Genomic DNA, 18301 nt, shown 5'->3' with positions numbered 1-18301 from the left:
TTTATTTTATAGAGGAGATGGTCCTAACAGAACTCTCAAAACGGAAAGTGGATAAATCAAAGGGGCCATATGGGACACATCCATGGACTAAAAGAGCTTAACAGAGAGCTGGTAGCACTATTTACAGAATTATTCAACCAGTCACTAGTTACTGGAGTAATTCCATAGGACTAGAAAATAACACAGTTAGTCTCACTGCACAGAAGTGTAGTAAGGAATGAGGCAAGCAACTACTGACCATTGACCCTTATATCAGTAGTAGGGAAATTGATGGAAACACTATTAAAAGTAAAAATTGTGTATATCTAAAATCCAGCAAATTACCAAACCACATGGATTTACAAGGTGACTAAATTAATAGATGATGGGCCATCGATGTATCATATCTAGACTTTAGTAAGGCTTTTGAAATGGTCCCACATTGCAGACTGCTAAATAACTCAGAAGAGTGGGTTTGTATTCTAAGATGGTTGAATGAATAAGATCTTGGTTGCAGGATAGGAAACAGATAGTTGTAGTAAATTGAGTGCAGTCTCCAGAGGGAAAGGTTACAAGTAGTGTACCCCAGGGATCTGTACTTGGGCCATTGCTTTTTAATATCTTTGTTAGAGATATTGCAAATCATATCAAAGAGAAAGTATGCCTTTTTGCAGATGACACAAAAGTATGCAATAGGGTAGACACACCAGGAGGGGTGAAACAAATGATTGAGGATCTACTGTAGGTAGACTAGAGGAATGGTCAAGAGCATGGCAATTACAGTTTAATGCAAAAAAATGCAAATCATGCACTTGGGTCTCAAAAATCTAAAGTCTAAATATAGTATTAATAGCATTACGGTATAATGGAAACTACAAAGTAGCAAAGGGATCTAGGAGTCAGTATTTCAGGTTACTTAAAGGCAAGTAAGCAAAAACAATGAGGAAGGTAAGTCAGATTCTTGGTTGCATAAGCAGAGGAATCAGTAGCAGAAAGAAAGAAGTAATAATGCTACTGCATAGGTCATTGGTACGCTCTTGTCTAGAGAACTGTATTCAGTTCTGGAGGCCATATCTTCAGAAGGATATAAATACATTAGAGACTGTACAAAGAAGTGCAATTAAACTGGTGCATGGTTTACACCACAAAACTTACCAGGAAAAACTAAAAGATCTCAATATGTATAGTTTGGAGCAGAGAAGAGAAAGAGGGGACATGCTAGAAACTTTCAATTATATCAAGTTTTTTTTGTTTTTTTAGCAAGTTACTGGAGGGAGACATTGTTCAAAGGAAAAGAAGTATTAGAATACGAGGATACATTCTGAAACTTTACGGACGTAGGTTCAAAGGAAACTTGAGGTCAAACTACTTTACAGAAAAGGCAGTGGTAGAGGTGGTAGAGGCTAAGACAGTATAGCAATTTAAACATGCTTGAGACAGGCATTAAGGGCCTAATTCAGACCTGGTCGCTTCAGTGGCAGTGAAAGCAGGCTGAAGTCCAGTGCTGTGTGTGCACGCACAGCAGCAGAACTGTGCGTGCACACACAGTGAGATGCGAACACATCTCACTTGTACGATCGCCTCTGCCTGATTGACAGGCAGAGGCGGTCACGGGGCGTGTTGGCGGCAGTGTTTTCGGGGCCTGGTCCGGACATTGCAGGCGTGACCGGACTGTTTGCGGGAAGGGCCGCAATGCACAAAAATCTAGGAAAAGTCTGTGGTTTGGGCGTTCAAATGGGAGTTTTGGTGATGTAACCAGGACTTTAGATTGGTTTAGCCACTTTGCATGGCTAAACCTGGTGCTTTTGGGCATGCTAACAGTCATGGGGCCCTCATCGGAGCAATATTTTAATTGTTCCAATGTGCTTCCATTACTTTTGGTAACTGATAAAACAATTGATTTGCCCCGAAAGAGCTTTGTGCCAGATTTAGAGTTGGACAGAAATTGAACTCCAAGGTGTAAAATACTGCTTTGTTTTACTGTGCATGCACTAATATACAGCACTGGATATACAGTATTTATTAACATACGTGAGAGATAAATGAAGGAGTCCTTAGGAATCAAGTCATTTTATCTTACTGTACAGAAGGGATCTTTTTAGAACGTTCACAGTGTATACACATTTTAATCCTGAAACTTACTGTTTAACATGATGCATCTCCTAAAGTCAATTGCAAAGAGCTTGTATGCTTTATGCTTATTTAAATGTATTAAAGGGTTAAATTTACTAATGCTTCTATAACAGGCAAGTGGTGGTGTTGTCCATAACAACCAACCAGATTCTGTCTATCATTTTCTAGAATGCAGTATAGAAATGATAGCTAGACTCTAAAATGAATTGATATGGGCAATACCACCAGTTTTCATTTGTAGACATTTTAGCAAATCTACGCCTTAATCAAGTTTGAAGTGTTTTATACTTTTTACACTTTCCTGTATTTCTCTATTAAACTCATTAGTGGCGTATTTTGTGTTACCCTTTAATTGTTACCTGTACTTAACAACTATATATCTATATATATAACATAACCACTAAGAATAAAAACACAGTCAACGGTGCTGGCATTTCAATTGATAAAATGATACTTTAAATTTACATTTTGAAATGGTGGCAGCACTAAAGAATGGAAATAACAACCAAACACACCCACTCAGGAACCAATTGTTCGTGTTCAACTCTCCATTCCACAGGCATCCCGATCAGGTGGTATAACCATTTCCCATTCAGTACAATTGGTTCACTACATACCCCACTGCAAGTAGAGCGCATCCACTAAGCCTAAAACTTAACAAACAAGCTACCGTTCTTTACCGCGCCACACACACACTAATAAACCATACACAAAAAAGGTTGGAAAACTGTTGTTGAAAAACAAAAAAGGGTTGGAAAACTGGAACAAAGAGGCAGATCTTCTCCGTCACCTCACAGTAAGCTACAAAAACTCCTCCCCACTTAACTATTTTTGGCTGCTAAAATGGAGCAGACTACCTTAAAGTGGAAACTACCAGCACATTATTAAAGGGGCAACACTCAAACCCCTCGTGGTTTAATGTCCCTCAGGACTTATGGTGTCAGCCTTCGGGGAAACTTCTCACCAGTTTTTAAATATTTACATTGCATCTTGCTGCATGAATAACAAGGCAAGATGCATGTTTCTGTCCAGACTGGTTATTTTAATTCTGTGCAAATAATGTTAAAACATTTTTATTGTAATGGGTTCTAGTATCTCTCACAAGTAACCTAACATGGAGGATTTCATAAAAAGTGTGTTATATTTTGGGCACTAGTTCACTAAGCGGACACTATAAAGTCAGCAAATTGAGTTTGTTTGCATCTGTCAGAGCATGTATGTATTCATTATAAAATATGTCCAATGTAAATATGTTCAATGTCAATACAACAAAATGCCCAGGGATATTTCCATCCTGTGGATAGTCAGGGGTCATTCTTTGAAATAACTAGAGATGAAAGAATGTTTCACCTGCAACAGTGAGGAATGTTCTTTATAGTATAATTATATCAGTCACAATAAGGAGTATGCTATAAACCTTCAAGAGATGGTTTGACATGTTTTAGAACCACATTTATACAAGGATTTGACTGTAAAATTGAGCACTTGAAGAATGTTGATCCAAGGATTGCCATGTGGTGTCAGAAGGGAATTTATTTTCCCCACTGATATAAATTGGAAATGGCTTTAGTATGTGAAGCATGTTTGATTTACATTGGGATGATTGTGTGAATGTAGTCAAATTAAAGTGGCTTTATCTCCCGCAGTGGCGGCAGCCATTTTACGAACTTATCCAATGTTTAGCCTATCAATTAACTAGGATCTAAGCATATGTTGCTTGGCAGATAAACCTACAATCAGAATACTGACGTAGACCAGTGACTAAGACTGTGATCCCACTGTGAATAACTTTTGTACTGGTGAAAAGTTTTTATTTTTTAAGTATCGAGTATTAAGTATTGTAAACATCTTCCCTACAAAAAAATAAATACAAAAAAATAAAGAAAACTAAAATTAAGAGACGTATAAAAAACATTATGGTGCTGTTTAGATATTGCTACTAAAGACACAAGGAAAGTCGCAGATTGTTTACTTCAGAAACCCAATGCACTAAAATGAATATCTTAGATGGGAATCTATATGACAGTATAAAATTTATATTTAAATTATGAAAATCCTCTTATTTTCAAACAATAAAATCTGTGTATGTGTGCTTGTGTTTTTTTTCAAGTCTTGACAAAAATATTGAAGTCTAAAAACCTCTCTTGTGGCTGAATTAGCCAAGTATAACTGTTATAATTTTAAAATATATCAGAACTTATTAAAAGCTATATGCATCACAGGCAGCATAAAATGTGGCCATCAATGTCCAGATACTGTTTGGTGGTTGTGTTGGAGATAGTCTCCATAATTTCTGGGCCTGCCCGCTTTTAGTCCCTCTGTGGGTGGAGGTATTTGCTTTAATTCGCAAAGTGACAGGGATCTTAGTCTCTTTGGACCTCTTAAAAGCCTTACTCCACTTTTTCCATGAAGATTTGAGGCTTTGGGTTAGATAACTCCTTGGTTGCATTTTATTCGCTACTAACACCTCTATTGCGCAACTGTGGAAGACCACTTCTGTTCCCTACATATTGGCTATTGAGAATAAGATCCAAAAGCATTGTGATTTTGAAACTGCAGACTGTAAATATTCTGCCTCAGCCCCCACATGAAATGGTTTAAATGGAACAAACATAGGGAGGAGCAAGACTGTTCCTTAATAAATAGTAAAACGTTTGACATTTTCACGCCACCTGACTCATGATTGTTGTGGGACCTGATATTTTGTTGATCCACCATGACCATGTTTTGGAAATTGATACTGGGCTTTGGCACAATTACTAGAAATCACTGTGGAAAAAACTATGCACTTCTGTAGTAATATAACAATGTACATAGAGTCCCAGAGCTCTATGTTTGAAGCATAAGCTGCCATATGTAATATTGAGCTTATAAACGTGTGCAAGTCACTAGAGTATCTAGGGGTCTGGACATCCCTGGTAAAACATCATGACATTGCGCACATAGCACCTTTGGGCCACAACATTGTGGAGTCCTTGTAGAGCCAGGAGATTAGAATTGGTCAAAAGGCAACGTAAGGTAATTTTCCAAGAGCATTCCCCAGCTACAGGTTGTTGCAAGTAGTAGAGTGGCCAGAGCCCATTGCTCAGCCAGCACCCACTGCAAGTGACATCCTGGCCAATGAGTACTTATGGCCCTGCTCATGCCCTCTCTCATCCCCAACGTCTCCTCCAGCTATGTCCATATGGACAGCCATTCAAAGCAGCCTTTAGGAGGAAAACATGGATGAACGGTGCTGCTTTGCCTATATAGATATAGAGATCCTTAGTCCATATGACCAGTAACTAACTAACTAACTAACTAATTTACTGATACACAGATAATATTTCCCTTTTTATCGGCATACTGTTTATGAAAAGGTTAAATGTTACATTGTATTATACATGGTTTATCATGATTCTATTTCTTTCAGTGCAGTAATTGTGAGAGAAAATTATAAGACATATGAGACATAAAACTTGTCAGAAACTCCCCACAAATTTCCTGATTACAGTACTGAATTTTATTTTAACATTATGTTTGTTACTTAAAGACTGACGTTACCTTAAGCAGGTATCTGTCTAGGATTACCAGGCCACAGCTGGAGCAGATGTTTTTCCCATCGGAAGGTAGAGAAGAAGATGAAGAAGATGGTGGGGAGCACACAGATGGAGTGGAGGGAGGGCTGGGGGATGAGTGCTCCTCTTTCTCCAAATTACATGGCAGATTTTCATCATCTGACTGTGACTGAAGGAAAAAAACACACTTGTGATTAAAATCACATATACAACTCAAAACCTATGCTTTATGCAGAGTAAATAGTTGAAAGCCTTTGTTCACACTAATGATATAAAAGGAGGGGAAAAACATGGGTGTTTAATTCACATTTTTTTGGGAAGCAACACAATTTTTGTCCATTACAACATATTAATTTGCATTATATGCACTTTAGGTCAAAGCACTTTGAACTTAGTTTAAGCTGAATGTTGTGTTACAGTGCCTTTAGAAAGCCATCATGTCAGGGGTTGAAATATATTCATATTAAATCAATGTATTAATAACTAGCAACACAGCATTGTGCCACAGTGGTTAGCAATGCTACCTTAATGCTGCAGTCATGGGTTCAGTTCTAACAGGAGACAACTATATAGAGTTTATATGTTCGCCCTGTGTTTGCTTGGTTTCCTCCCACAACTCATACTGAGCAATTGGCGTTTGACAAAATTCATCCTAATGTGTGAACAGAGGCTGGTGTGAATAGTTAATAATAAACTTAGTTAAATAGTTAAATATACCTATTATAGTGCTGTGATATATATATATATATATATATATATATATATATACACAAACAGTATATGAGCTATATAAATAACTGTTAATAAATAACCACTGTGTCCCACATCCACTGTGGCATTTTTTAGGGCAAGTGGCTTTGTATAACAGACCTGTGGCCCTGCATAGTATACCAGATAGTGTTAGCATTCTGTACTGGTTACAAATGTGTCCCTGCATTATGTATTGATCATCCGACAGTGTGACACTGTGGTGCATACTGGTCACTAGTATGTACATACATTGAACACTAGGTGACATTGTACATGTCATACTAAGTAGATGATCAATTCTATTGCTTATAGCACTTGCAAGTTTATTTATTAACAGTTTCTTATATAGCGCAGCATATTCCATTGTGCTTTACAATTGTAACAACAGTAAAAGAACAAAACTGGGTAATAACAGACAGACCTAGATACAAAATACAGTAGCTGCCTTCCCTAGTCAACAAGTCTCCTGAAACAGTATAAGAGGTGTGACTATTTAATAACGAGACTGATTCTATAATTTAAGTTTAATTATATTAAGTACAGTTAATTTTAACTGTGATCCCTTCTGTGTATGTAGTAGGAGGGATATAATGATGAACAAGATGGTGGCTGTCATCCATTTTGTTGTTTACTGTTCATGTACTGCTCTCATCTCTGTCTTGCAACATACTACTGAAAAGTACCATAAAGTTCTACATACAGCATAACATCTTGAAGTGTAAACACCACTTAGGGTGTTAGCTCAACTATTTTTATGCTATGCAATAATTAAGGACCAATCATAGGTTTAATTTATGTGTATAATCTTATTTGTTAACTCATATATGTGCTTTGTTGAGCTTCACTATATAAGTTGTATGCAGGAAGTGTTAGCCAGCCTTGCTCCTGGGTGTACACTGACTACAGAAGTGCCAGGACGAATGAAATGTCAAGATTCTAAGCTATAGAAGATGGGGCTCCTGGACTGTGTATGCTGATGTGATTGCTGCATTGAATATATTTACCTGATTGATCATATGATTGAACATCATATGCAGCTAAGTACCTATTATCACTTTCCAATAAATGCCTTTTATATGGTTTTGATAACAGAGTGCTCCTCATTTACTCGTGAGTCTCCTTGAACTTAAACCCACCTAAATCATATGTACACTCCTTCTGCATCCACACATCACTGCATACTTATTTTCCATTGGTCAAAGCCATTCTGTAGCTCATTATCCTTCAGATGTTACAACAGCTTTGTTGTTTACTTCTAAACCCTTAGTATCTTAAGCAAACGGGTTCCTTTAAGTACAGATTTGATTTTAGGTTAAAAAAAAAAAGTAGACACAAGGTGCTAGGTCTGGTGAGTATGTAGGGCATTCTAGCACTGCAATCTGTTTCTTGGCCAAAAACTGCTACACAAATAGAGCTGTGTGGGTTGTTGCATTGTTGTGATGTAGGGTGAAAATATTTTGTCACGCTGGCAGCCACTAGATGGCACCTGATGGAGCAATTCAATTGTTTCTCCATTCAGACACAAACAGCTGCCACCGCCAGTACTTCATCTCGCAGCCCTCAAAGGTGGCGAGCTGAAATGAGGCAGTGACCCATTTGGGTGCACAAACGTCACTTTTCACGTCACGCCCAGCACTTTGGTCGGGTTTAGCCCTTTTACGTGGTTAAATCCTGGTCTGTTTGGGTGCAATGAGCGCGAAAAAAAACAACTGAATTCCACACTATGATCACCCGTCATTTTACATGGGAGATTGGACACGCAGCCTGTGCAATAATCAATTGATTTCCCTCAAAAATGTCTGTATAATTTTGCTTTCAATTTTCTTTCTGCTTTGCATAATTTTCCAAATTATTGTGTGTTATTCATGGGCAAGGCCTTCAGGGACGTTCTTCATCTCACGACCATCACTAAATCTTTTGTGCCACTTAAACACACATGCACGTGGCATACAATCTGCCCCATAAGCTTCGGTTAGCATACGGAAAGATTCAGGGAGCGTTTTGTTCAATTTAAGTAAAGATTTTAAGTTAACACATTGCTCTACTTTTGAACTAAGCATTTTTACCACGCATGGGACAAACAAAACTTCTTCAAACACTGTGTGACAGCAAATTATCTGTGCGAGAGGGGTGAAACTTGCAAAAACGTTTTGAGATGGTCCAGTGTTACTGTTCATCTTTCCCTTATAATTCACACAGTATGGTTTATTTTTTACAAGTATACTCTTGTTATTTAATAGCCACACCCTGTATTATTTGTTAAAAACTAAAAATTGTCTTGTAACAAAGGGGCAAAAAGCAAAGTAATTCTCAGATTAACAACAGGTGCTTATAACAGCAGAACAACTCAGTTACAGAGAACCTAAAAACATAGAATAACATTCATAAATTGAACAAGAAGTTAAGGTACATACACACGTGCTCTATGAGTGACGTTGTCTAGTGTTTCCTTCTCCTGGGCCAGGAGGTCGGCAGAAGAGCATACACACTGAGGGATATGACGACCATATCGCTCCGTGACGTCATGCCGCGGCCAGGCCATGCAGGCAGCTCTTGGATGACAGTCCAGATTGAGCATGCATGCACAGCCCACAGCGAGGATCGTTAACGACCTGCAGGGTCACGCATTGATCGTCATCGCTGGCATACACACTTGCGAGAAAGTGAACAATGTCACTACGGAAGGGTGAAAATGAGCGACGTCGTTCATTTTAGCAACAAGTGTCTATGCACCTTTACAGTAAATATAACTGCTGCTCAAGATGGGATGCGCTCAGTTCCCAGTTGTCGGGATGACGGCAGTCATGTGATCACTGCTGGGATTTCATATGCATTCCGCTAAAGACATTTACGTATTTAATTATTTACATTGTAATCACATATTAAAACAGGCAAACCATGAACCACAAATGTATATTCTGTATACTTTGCCTAACACATTGCAAGAAAATAATGAAATGAAGCTTCAGATATGCTGAACATGGTGATACATATGCCAGGCAATATATTATTATTATTATTATTATTATATACTTAATGTATAAAGCGCCAACATATTATGCAGTGTTGTCCATGGAAGCTCTCACAATTACAGATGAGTGGTCCAATTTTGCAAAAAAAAAAAAACTGAACACACCCAAACTTTGGGGTTCCAAGTAGAACTGAGGTCCAGCTTGGGTCTTCTCATCAAGTTTGGATCTTGGACATCAAAAATGGATTTTTCATGTCTTAGATTCCATATAAGTCTCTCCCTCGTGATTTCAGGTTCCATTTGACACAGGATAGTATATGGATAGAGTGTGGTCTATAGTTCATGCTGCAGTACCACAAACTAGCATACAAGTTACATGACTCTACCTGTTTTTATAATTTTTTTAAAGAAACATAGATCTAAAAAAAAACAATTGAGGGTAATTTTTGCTAAAACCAAAACATGACAATGATTTAGAATCAAAACCAAGACCAAAACATGGAGGCCGGCACACAACTTAGGTTCACAGGTAATTGCATAGTGTTGCAAAGTGCTGTGACGGATTTATTAGTGAGGTTTTGTATATTTTATTGACTCCTAATAGCGGGTGTATATTTCATAAGGAAAACAAATAGTTACAAACATGGATGTAAGTGTTAGAGGAGTCACAAGGGGTATGCGGACCGCATCAGGATATCATCCTTCCAGTGGTGACACCAAAATGTCAGCTCCTCCATAGTGACCAGAAACATTGTCTTTGTCTTGCAGCCCCCACTCCGGTGATGTAAATAGGGGAATTCTCATGAGGCCACTCTCCGTAGTGTGCCAGCAGGGGACTTCCCACAAGACCACGCCCCTTCCCATGAGGCCATGCCCTCTACTTACAGAAATGGCTTTCTCTGCATACACCAAAAATAAAAACCTACATGAACCAGTACTTATATGTTGCATGTCTACTGTACACAATTTATTATTGAACAGGGATCGACATAATAACTGTCTAGGGGTGGTGGCATCCCCCTCTTAGATACTACATCATTATAGTTAAGTGCCAATTGAGCCTAGAACAAACATTAATCCTGGTCTTAATTGTTTCCATAATAAATGCCAAACCCATAAGGATCACTAAAGCCCAAAATTGAACTATGAAGTTAAAAAAAATATGAAACATGAAGGCAAAATACTTTGATTGTGTTAATATGTAATTCCACTACTGGCTGGTTTTCTAAGTAAAGGATTATTATCTCTTCTCTCCATTGCAAACAGCCAAAGTTCCTCCTACTGTGATGAAAGAGCTGAGAACTGCTGTGATATCCCGCTCCCTGCCCATGTGTAGGACTGAACCAATCCACTGAAACCAAGTCTATTTCCTGCTGCAGAGGATTGGGAGAAATTATGATGACAGTAGGCATACAGGGCCTAGTTCAGATGCTTTTGCAAAGCTCCTGTTTTCTTACTGCTCATGCATCTGAGCCACAGTGCGCACGCACAGTGAGTGAAATGTGATGCGGGCAGAAATTATGCGATATCAGTGGACGTCCCTATGTTCAGGTTCTGCCCATATTACATATAATCACAATTATGTACAGCAGAGAATATCAACAGCAGTATCAAGAACAACTACATCTAAATTAGGCACACAGTCACACATTACATCTACACCTAGAAGATGATGTCCATTCATGAATCTTTATTCAGATATCTTTTATGACAGACCCAGAGAGCCTCTTTCTTTACTCACAAAGGGGGATATTTATCAAAGCTCGGAGAGAGATAAAGTATCAACCAATCAGCCCAGAGGCATTTCAAGAGGGGAGTAGGCCTGTGTACAGACTCTGTCTGGGCACCCTATCCTCTCTAGCTGACAGCACTGTAGACTCTGGGCACTGTGGTCACTAGGGGATCCTAGTTCTGTCCCAGAGTCTATAGCGCATGGTGACAGTCATTTTTCCCAGAGATTTTCCCACTGCACATGCACAAAATGCTGGAAAAAATGGCCTCATGCCATTTTCCTAGTGATTTCTGCAGTGCTGCTACTGCCGACGTAGGACTCTGGAGGGTAAGTTTTGAAAAAAATGGGTGCAGGGTGAGCCAGTGAATCAGCTCCTGTCATTTTCCAAAGCAGCACGTAAAATAGCAATTAGATGTCTTGTATAGCCCAGAAACTAATTATACCAATGTACTCATTTTAACACATGAATTCTGAAAATTCTGCAATGGAGACATGTTTACATATAACACTCGTAATAAATCTGATTAACAAAAGTTATGATTTTTCCAACAATTCTTCTCATTTTCTTTCCTGTATCTGTCTACCCAGTAATTATTTTCTAAAGATGATACAACCACATGGGATAATACAGACACTGGCCAATGTGTTTTTTTTCCCTGCAGGGGCCAATGTATTTTATTTTATTTTTCCTGTGAGGGCTAATGTTTTTATTTTTCATGTGGGGACCAATGTGTTGGGTTTTTTACTGTCTGGGGGAAAATGTGTCTTTGTTGGGGTGGGCCTGCCTATTTTGTCTCTATTTTGTCTCGGGACCCACAATTTCTGATAGCAGCTCTGGATATGAGGTTACTGTGTTGCTAAGGGGTAAAGATGGTGCTAATAAGGCTTTTGATAACTGATTTCCTAAAGTGCTTTGGTAAAGCCACACTGCCAAAGTCCTTTTGAAAATTAGTTAACAATCAATAAAGGTTACAAGGCAAATTAACCTTCCTTGTAAGTAGGTTTTTTTTTTTGGTCTGCCCATTCTGCAGATAAAACATAACTGCTCTGTATATAAGTATTTATTAAACTTTGTATGCAGATTGTTTGGTTTTAACAAGGAAGAATCTTTGAAGAGAACATTTCTTAGCCATGGCCATGGGAATACAGTTATTGTAATAAGAGAAACACAAAATATACTATTTGATTTATGAACTGTTTGAAATTCAAAACTGTGAAACAAAAGACTTAATAAAAACTAAATACTAAAAATGAATGATGTTTGCAGCAATTAATGTCTCTATGTATAAGTTTCTAGGTGAAAAAATTCACTTGAGTCAAAATCTAGTATCACATACCACTGAATGAAAATGTAGACAATTACCAAATATATGCAGTGTCAAATGAATGCAGTATAATCACACAGAGTGCTAATTTTCTAACTGCACAAAATGTACCCAGTCATTTTACACAAATGAGCCTATTTCTCCTATTTGTATACAGTATGTATCGTTACATCACGACATTCCAGTTTTTGGAACACCCTCCGAATGCTACTGTATGTTGCAACTACACTGGCGGGACTGTGGCTACAAATGTGCAGAGGTCACGTTTTGATCACTCCTTTCGTTCATTTCAGATAATCCTTTTTGTCTTCAATGTTGCTGTGTTAAGCTTTATGTTCATGTAAAATGAATGGAGACTGGGGAAACAATAGGATTGCCTTTATTACACTTCGCACTATCGTACACATGCATGTTTTTTACACTGGTATTAAAGCACCTGTTAATGTGTTTTTTTAATATAGCATGCACCCGGAAGTTATACAATGTACACTATTAAAAGTATAAGTTGAGGCCCAATATCCACCCTCTCCAAGTATGTTGGATGTCCCTTATGGCTAAAAATAACTTTTTCACCACTCTGCTAAACATGAATATGAGCTCACAATTTAAATGCACCCATTGCACCATCTTTACCAATTGACACTGAATTTTGTACCACAAAAAAAAAATCACATTTTTGCAAGCGGGTTTAACTTGCTAGTGGGTTTTTAAAATAAAAAACTGTCTGCATCTCAGATCTGACCGGCGACCACCTCTTCCCCTCATGTCAATTGTAATTGTTTCTAATTGTAAAGCGCAACGGAATATGCTGCGCTATATAAGAAACTGCAAATAAATAAATAATAATAAATGTCATGCACAGTAAGTCCCTCTCCCATACAGACACTGCCTTTCTAAGGGGTAAATCCAATTAGCTGCGAGTTACCTTGTGTAAGCCTTTTCATAGCAAATTCAAATTGGCAGTTGCAATTCAATTCAATTCAAATTTCATAGCAAATTCAAATTGGCAGTTGAAATTCAAACTCTAAACCTGCATTGATTTTTCAGATAAAATTTGCATTCTTTTGTGCCCATCCATTTGAGGTAGGGAAAATCTTTATTTTAAGGTACAGTACACCTTACCTTAAAAGCTTTCCTCAGCACCCCTTGTCAAGCCTCCTAATGACTAATGCTATTTGGAAGTTTCCAGTTAGCTTACTTGGGATAATAATTCCATGTAATTTTTGGAGTAAAATAAATAAATAAATGACCTCAAATTACTCCAAAAAATAATAATAATATTTTGTTAGATTACGCACCCCAAATGTAACATAAAATAGCTTTTGGTAAATTTTTTACATTTTAAAATCCCCCAAAAGCACCTGTTTTCTACTTTTGTTTTATTTTTAAAGTTTATGAGCATTTATCATTTTATTTTACTTTAAAAAAAAAAATGCATTTTTTTTTAAAGTGTGCAATACTTTCCTTATGCCCACTAAAACCCTTCTGTATGATTCTGCTAACGATTCACTTATTTGAGCTCCAGGAAGGTCTCCCTACTTTTTCATGCACCTCTCCCAGATCCCATTTAGTAGAAAATTTGCATACCTGCAATGCGAGTTTGGCAAATTGCCATTTCTAATTGAATATGTGGGGTCTCAGGTGTGCGCATTTGTGCAAAGTCTGTGAGTTTCATGAAACAAATGAATGCCTCCATCCTGTGTCTTGTTAAAACCCTTGATAGATTTGAAAGTTTCTATCATATCAGCGCTTTCCCTTCTCTTCTCCAAACTATACATATTAAGATCTTTTAGTCTTTCCAGGTAAGTTTTGTGATGTAGGCCATGCACCATTTTAGTTGCCTTCTTTGTACAATCTCTAACTTAGCATGGTATTCTCACTGGTCGGCAGGGCCGTAACTACGTGTGTGCCAAGTGGGCTTGGCACACAGCGCAGTTGCCCTGAGGGCGCACGGCCAGCGGCATGTAATGAGTCAAATTGACTCATTACATGCCGCCTCTAAGTCTGCGCCGTGCGCTGCGCTGTGGAGGGAGAAGTCTGCAGCCGCGCCGGGCAGCGGAGAAGGAGGAGGAGGGAGGGGGAGCAGGGAGCCGCAGCAGCGCTATTTCATTGGTAGTAAGCGCCGCTGCAGCATCCCCCTCTCCTTCTGTATTGGCTGCCCGGCGCTGCTGTGGATGCTGGGATGCGGTTCCTCCATCCCAGCATCCACAGCAGCGCCGGGCAGCCAATACGGAAGGAGAGGGGGATGCTGCAGCGGCGCTTACTACCAATGACATAGCGCTGCTGCGGCTCCCTGCTCCCCCTCCCTCCTCCTCCTTCTCACCTGCCTGCACCGAGGGACCTGAACGAGGAGCCTGACTGGCCAGCGGGGAGATGGTAAGTATATCTCTCTTTCTCTCTCTCTCTCTCTCTCTCTCTCTCAGGGGGACACCGTCTGCCGCAATGTGTAAAAAGGGGGCCTGGCTGCCGCAATGTGTAAAAAGGGGGCCTAGCTGCCGCAATGTGTAAAAAGGGGGCCTGGCTGCCGCAATGTGTAAAAAGGGGGCTTGGCTGCTGCAATGTGTGAAAAGGGGGCCTGGCTGCCGCAATGTGTAAAAAGGGGTCCTGGCTGCTGCAATGTGTAAAAAGGGGTCCTGGCTGCCGCAATGTGTAAAAAGTGGGCCTGGCTGCCGCAATGTGTAAAAAGGTGGCCTGGCTGCCGCAATGTGTAAAAAGGGGGACTGGCTGCCGCAATGTGTAAAAAGGGGGACTGGCTGCCGCAATGTGTAAAAGGGGGCCTGGCTGCCGCAATGTGTAAAAAGGGGGACTAGCTGCCGCAATGTGTAAAAAGGGGGCCTGGCTGCCGCAATGTGTAAAAAGGGGGACTGGCTGCCGCAATGTGTAAAAAGGGGGACTGGCTGCCGCAATGTGTATAAAGGGGGACACCGTCTGCCGTAATGTGTAAAAACGGGGACGCTGTCTGCTGTAATGTGTAAAAAAGGGGACGCTGTCTGCCGCAATGTGTAAAAAGGGGGACTGGCTGCCGCAATGTGTTAAAAGGGAGACTGTCTGCTGTAATGTGTAAAAAGGGGGACGCTGTCTGCTGTAATGTATAAAAGGGGCTCTACCTGGTGTAGTGGCGCTACTGTGCAGCGTAATTTGAATAATGTAGACTACTGTGCACCGTAGTATGAATTGCTATTATTTTGTGGCCACGCCCCTTCCCCATGAAGCCACGCCCCTATAATTTTTTTGCGCGCCTACGGCGCGCACTGCCCCTATCTTACATGGGGGGGGCACCACTGTCGTTTCTTGCGCACAGCGCTAAAATGCCTAGTTACGGCACTGCTGGTCGGTAGTTGCTTGCCTCTTCCTTGCTTCCCCTTTTGTGCAGTGGGAGTACGTTCGCTCTTTTCCAGTCAAACTGGAATTACTTCTGTAGCTAGTGACTGGTTGAATAATTCTGTTATGGTGTTACCAGCACCTTTTTAAGCTCTTTTAGTATCCTCTGATGTATCCCATCTAGCCCCATTGATTTAGCCACATCTTATCCTCACCACTAATTACAGTTAGAGAGACAAGACAGGGAAAAATGGGGAGCTATGGTTTGGGTGGGGGTGGGGATGGAGGATATGCTGTTCAGACAGACCAGGTTGTGAGAGTTGACAGAGGTGTACCTGTTACAATGTTCCTGTTTATGCTGCACCCCAGCAACCTAAAGTCCCTGGCACAGTGCCACAGTTTTAGCTAGCTCCTGTGCGACACCAATCTTTCTCAATACATTGCTAGAAAGATGGTGACATAAGAGGAGCATAAAGAGCAGGGATGCCACATGGTTAGGCAAAGTGGTCAGACCTGGTAACAGGGTGTGCAGGGTGGGGCACCCTGTACCCATGGGCCTGTGCACACACCCTGCACTCATGATAGATATGCCATTAAGTCCTGGTGCTTGCATCATCTTGTGGAATGTAGGGATGTATTTTAAAAATGTATTTAAAATATATATATTTTAAATTATACATTAAACAGCCAGTCTCTAGTAGCTGCACCAAGGTACGCTGGTACAATGTGACAAGTTAGTATTTGCCTTTGGCTAATCACACCTACAAAGCTGAAATAATGTTATTGGACAAGGTCCCCTAATGGAAACTTGAATATAATAATAATTTTCTTATAGAACTTACACACAATGATAAGTACTTGGGTGAAGGCATCGGTAAGGGGGTTACGTTTTATTTTTTTTCACTCTTGAGGAAACTAGTACCCCTTTCACGGTCACACCTGGGTGCTGTACACGGGTGCAACCCACCTTGGCCCCTTTCACAGTGGCGCCCCAGCCCAGCATATTGCCGAGTTGGTGACATCAGCAGTGATATATGCGGAGGCGTCACTTGGAGATCAGATTATCTCCAAGCACTGCCCATCCATACAGTGTGAACAGGTAAAGGGTCACATCGACCCGGCAACCTGTTCACACCGCACAGCGACCCAGGTTGAAGGCGTATTCAACTCTGGTCACTACCAGGGTTGAAATTCCGGCTTGACCCAGGATACTTTCCCTGGGCCCCTTCAGACTGCACAGCAACCCAGGTTACTGCGCGCTCATGTGCAATAACCCGGGTTACAAGCGGGCGGTATGCAAGGGGTATTAGTGTCCCTACTAACAAAACTGAGTCTTAGGGCTGCTAATGTTCTTCATGCAATGCCTGGTATTATGTTGTTAATTTAATGATGATTCAATAAAAAAAACTGTTTTACATTACATGGCTCTCTAGTACAAAGTCATCATTCACAATAGGTGGACTTTTTTGTACAATCTGGTCAGCTTTTCTAAATTACTACAAATCGTGTATTTTGTTATTACTTATTTTGCATTTTAGTAATGAACATCCTAGAGATTTCTTTAGAAAGTAAAACAACAATTACAAAGTTGAATGAAATTACATTATTTCCTTTTTATTTAGTAAATTCAGAACAATCCCATTTGAAATACGACCAATGTAATCTCTCTTGAATTTAATTTTTCCTACTAGCAATTATACAAAGGAATTTTATGGGAAAATCTGTGTTCCAGTCACAAAAAGAAAATAATCTAGAAATGAGGGTGCTGGTACCGTGATTCTCAGCAAATGATTCCCCGTTTTGCGTTGTTAAATGGTTGCTCTGCAAAAATAGCTACAAGTTTTTATTCCTAGTACTTTGCCTGTGAATTTTTAGAATTGTTTCTCTTGATATCTACTTATTGTTAAATCCAATACTAATCATATATAACACATGAACATACAATCCAGTACTAATTGCATATACCGCATGAACATGCAATCCAGAACTAATCATATATAACACATGAACATACAATCCAGTACTAATCATATATAACACATGAACATACAATCCAGTACTAATCATATATAACACATGAACATACAATCCAGTACTAATTGCATATACCGCATGAACATGCAATCCAGAACTAATCATATATAACACATGAACATACAATCCAGTACTAATCATATATAACACATGAACATACAATCCAGTACTAATTGCATATACCACATGAACATACAATCCAGAACTAATCATATATAACACATGAACATGCAATCCAGTACTAATCATATATAACACATGAACATACAATCCAGTACTAATTGCATATACCGCATGAACATGCAATCCAGAACTAATCATATATAACACATGAACATACAATCCAGTACTAATCATATATAACACATGAACATACAATCCAGTACTAATCATATATAACACATGAACATACAATCCAGTACTAATTGCATATACCGCATGAACATGCAATCCAGAACTAATCATATATAACACATGAACAATGAACATACAATCCAGT

At 39.5% G+C, this 18301-nt stretch overlaps 1 protein-coding gene across 3 annotated transcripts in view; it reads right to left on the bottom strand.

Annotated features, from left to right (window-relative positions):
• Nucleotides 1-18301, bottom strand: part of LHX6 (LIM homeobox 6) — a 193451-nt gene that overhangs the window by 118663 nt on the left and 56487 nt on the right. For all 3 annotated transcript variants that reach the window (XM_063936932.1, XM_063936930.1, XM_063936931.1), the window contains one exon: nucleotides 5656-5838. In XM_063936932.1, coding sequence (XP_063793002.1) covers nucleotides 5656-5838 — 183 coding nt within the window. The remainder of the gene's footprint in view (nucleotides 1-5655; nucleotides 5839-18301) is intronic.

This window comes from Pseudophryne corroboree, chromosome 8 (assembly GCF_028390025.1).
Source record: "Pseudophryne corroboree isolate aPseCor3 chromosome 8, aPseCor3.hap2, whole genome shotgun sequence".
NCBI lineage: Eukaryota > Metazoa > Chordata > Amphibia > Anura > Myobatrachidae > Pseudophryne > Pseudophryne corroboree.
Note: the sequence above shows the minus strand (reverse complement) of the source record. Positions and strands in the feature narration are given on the sequence as shown.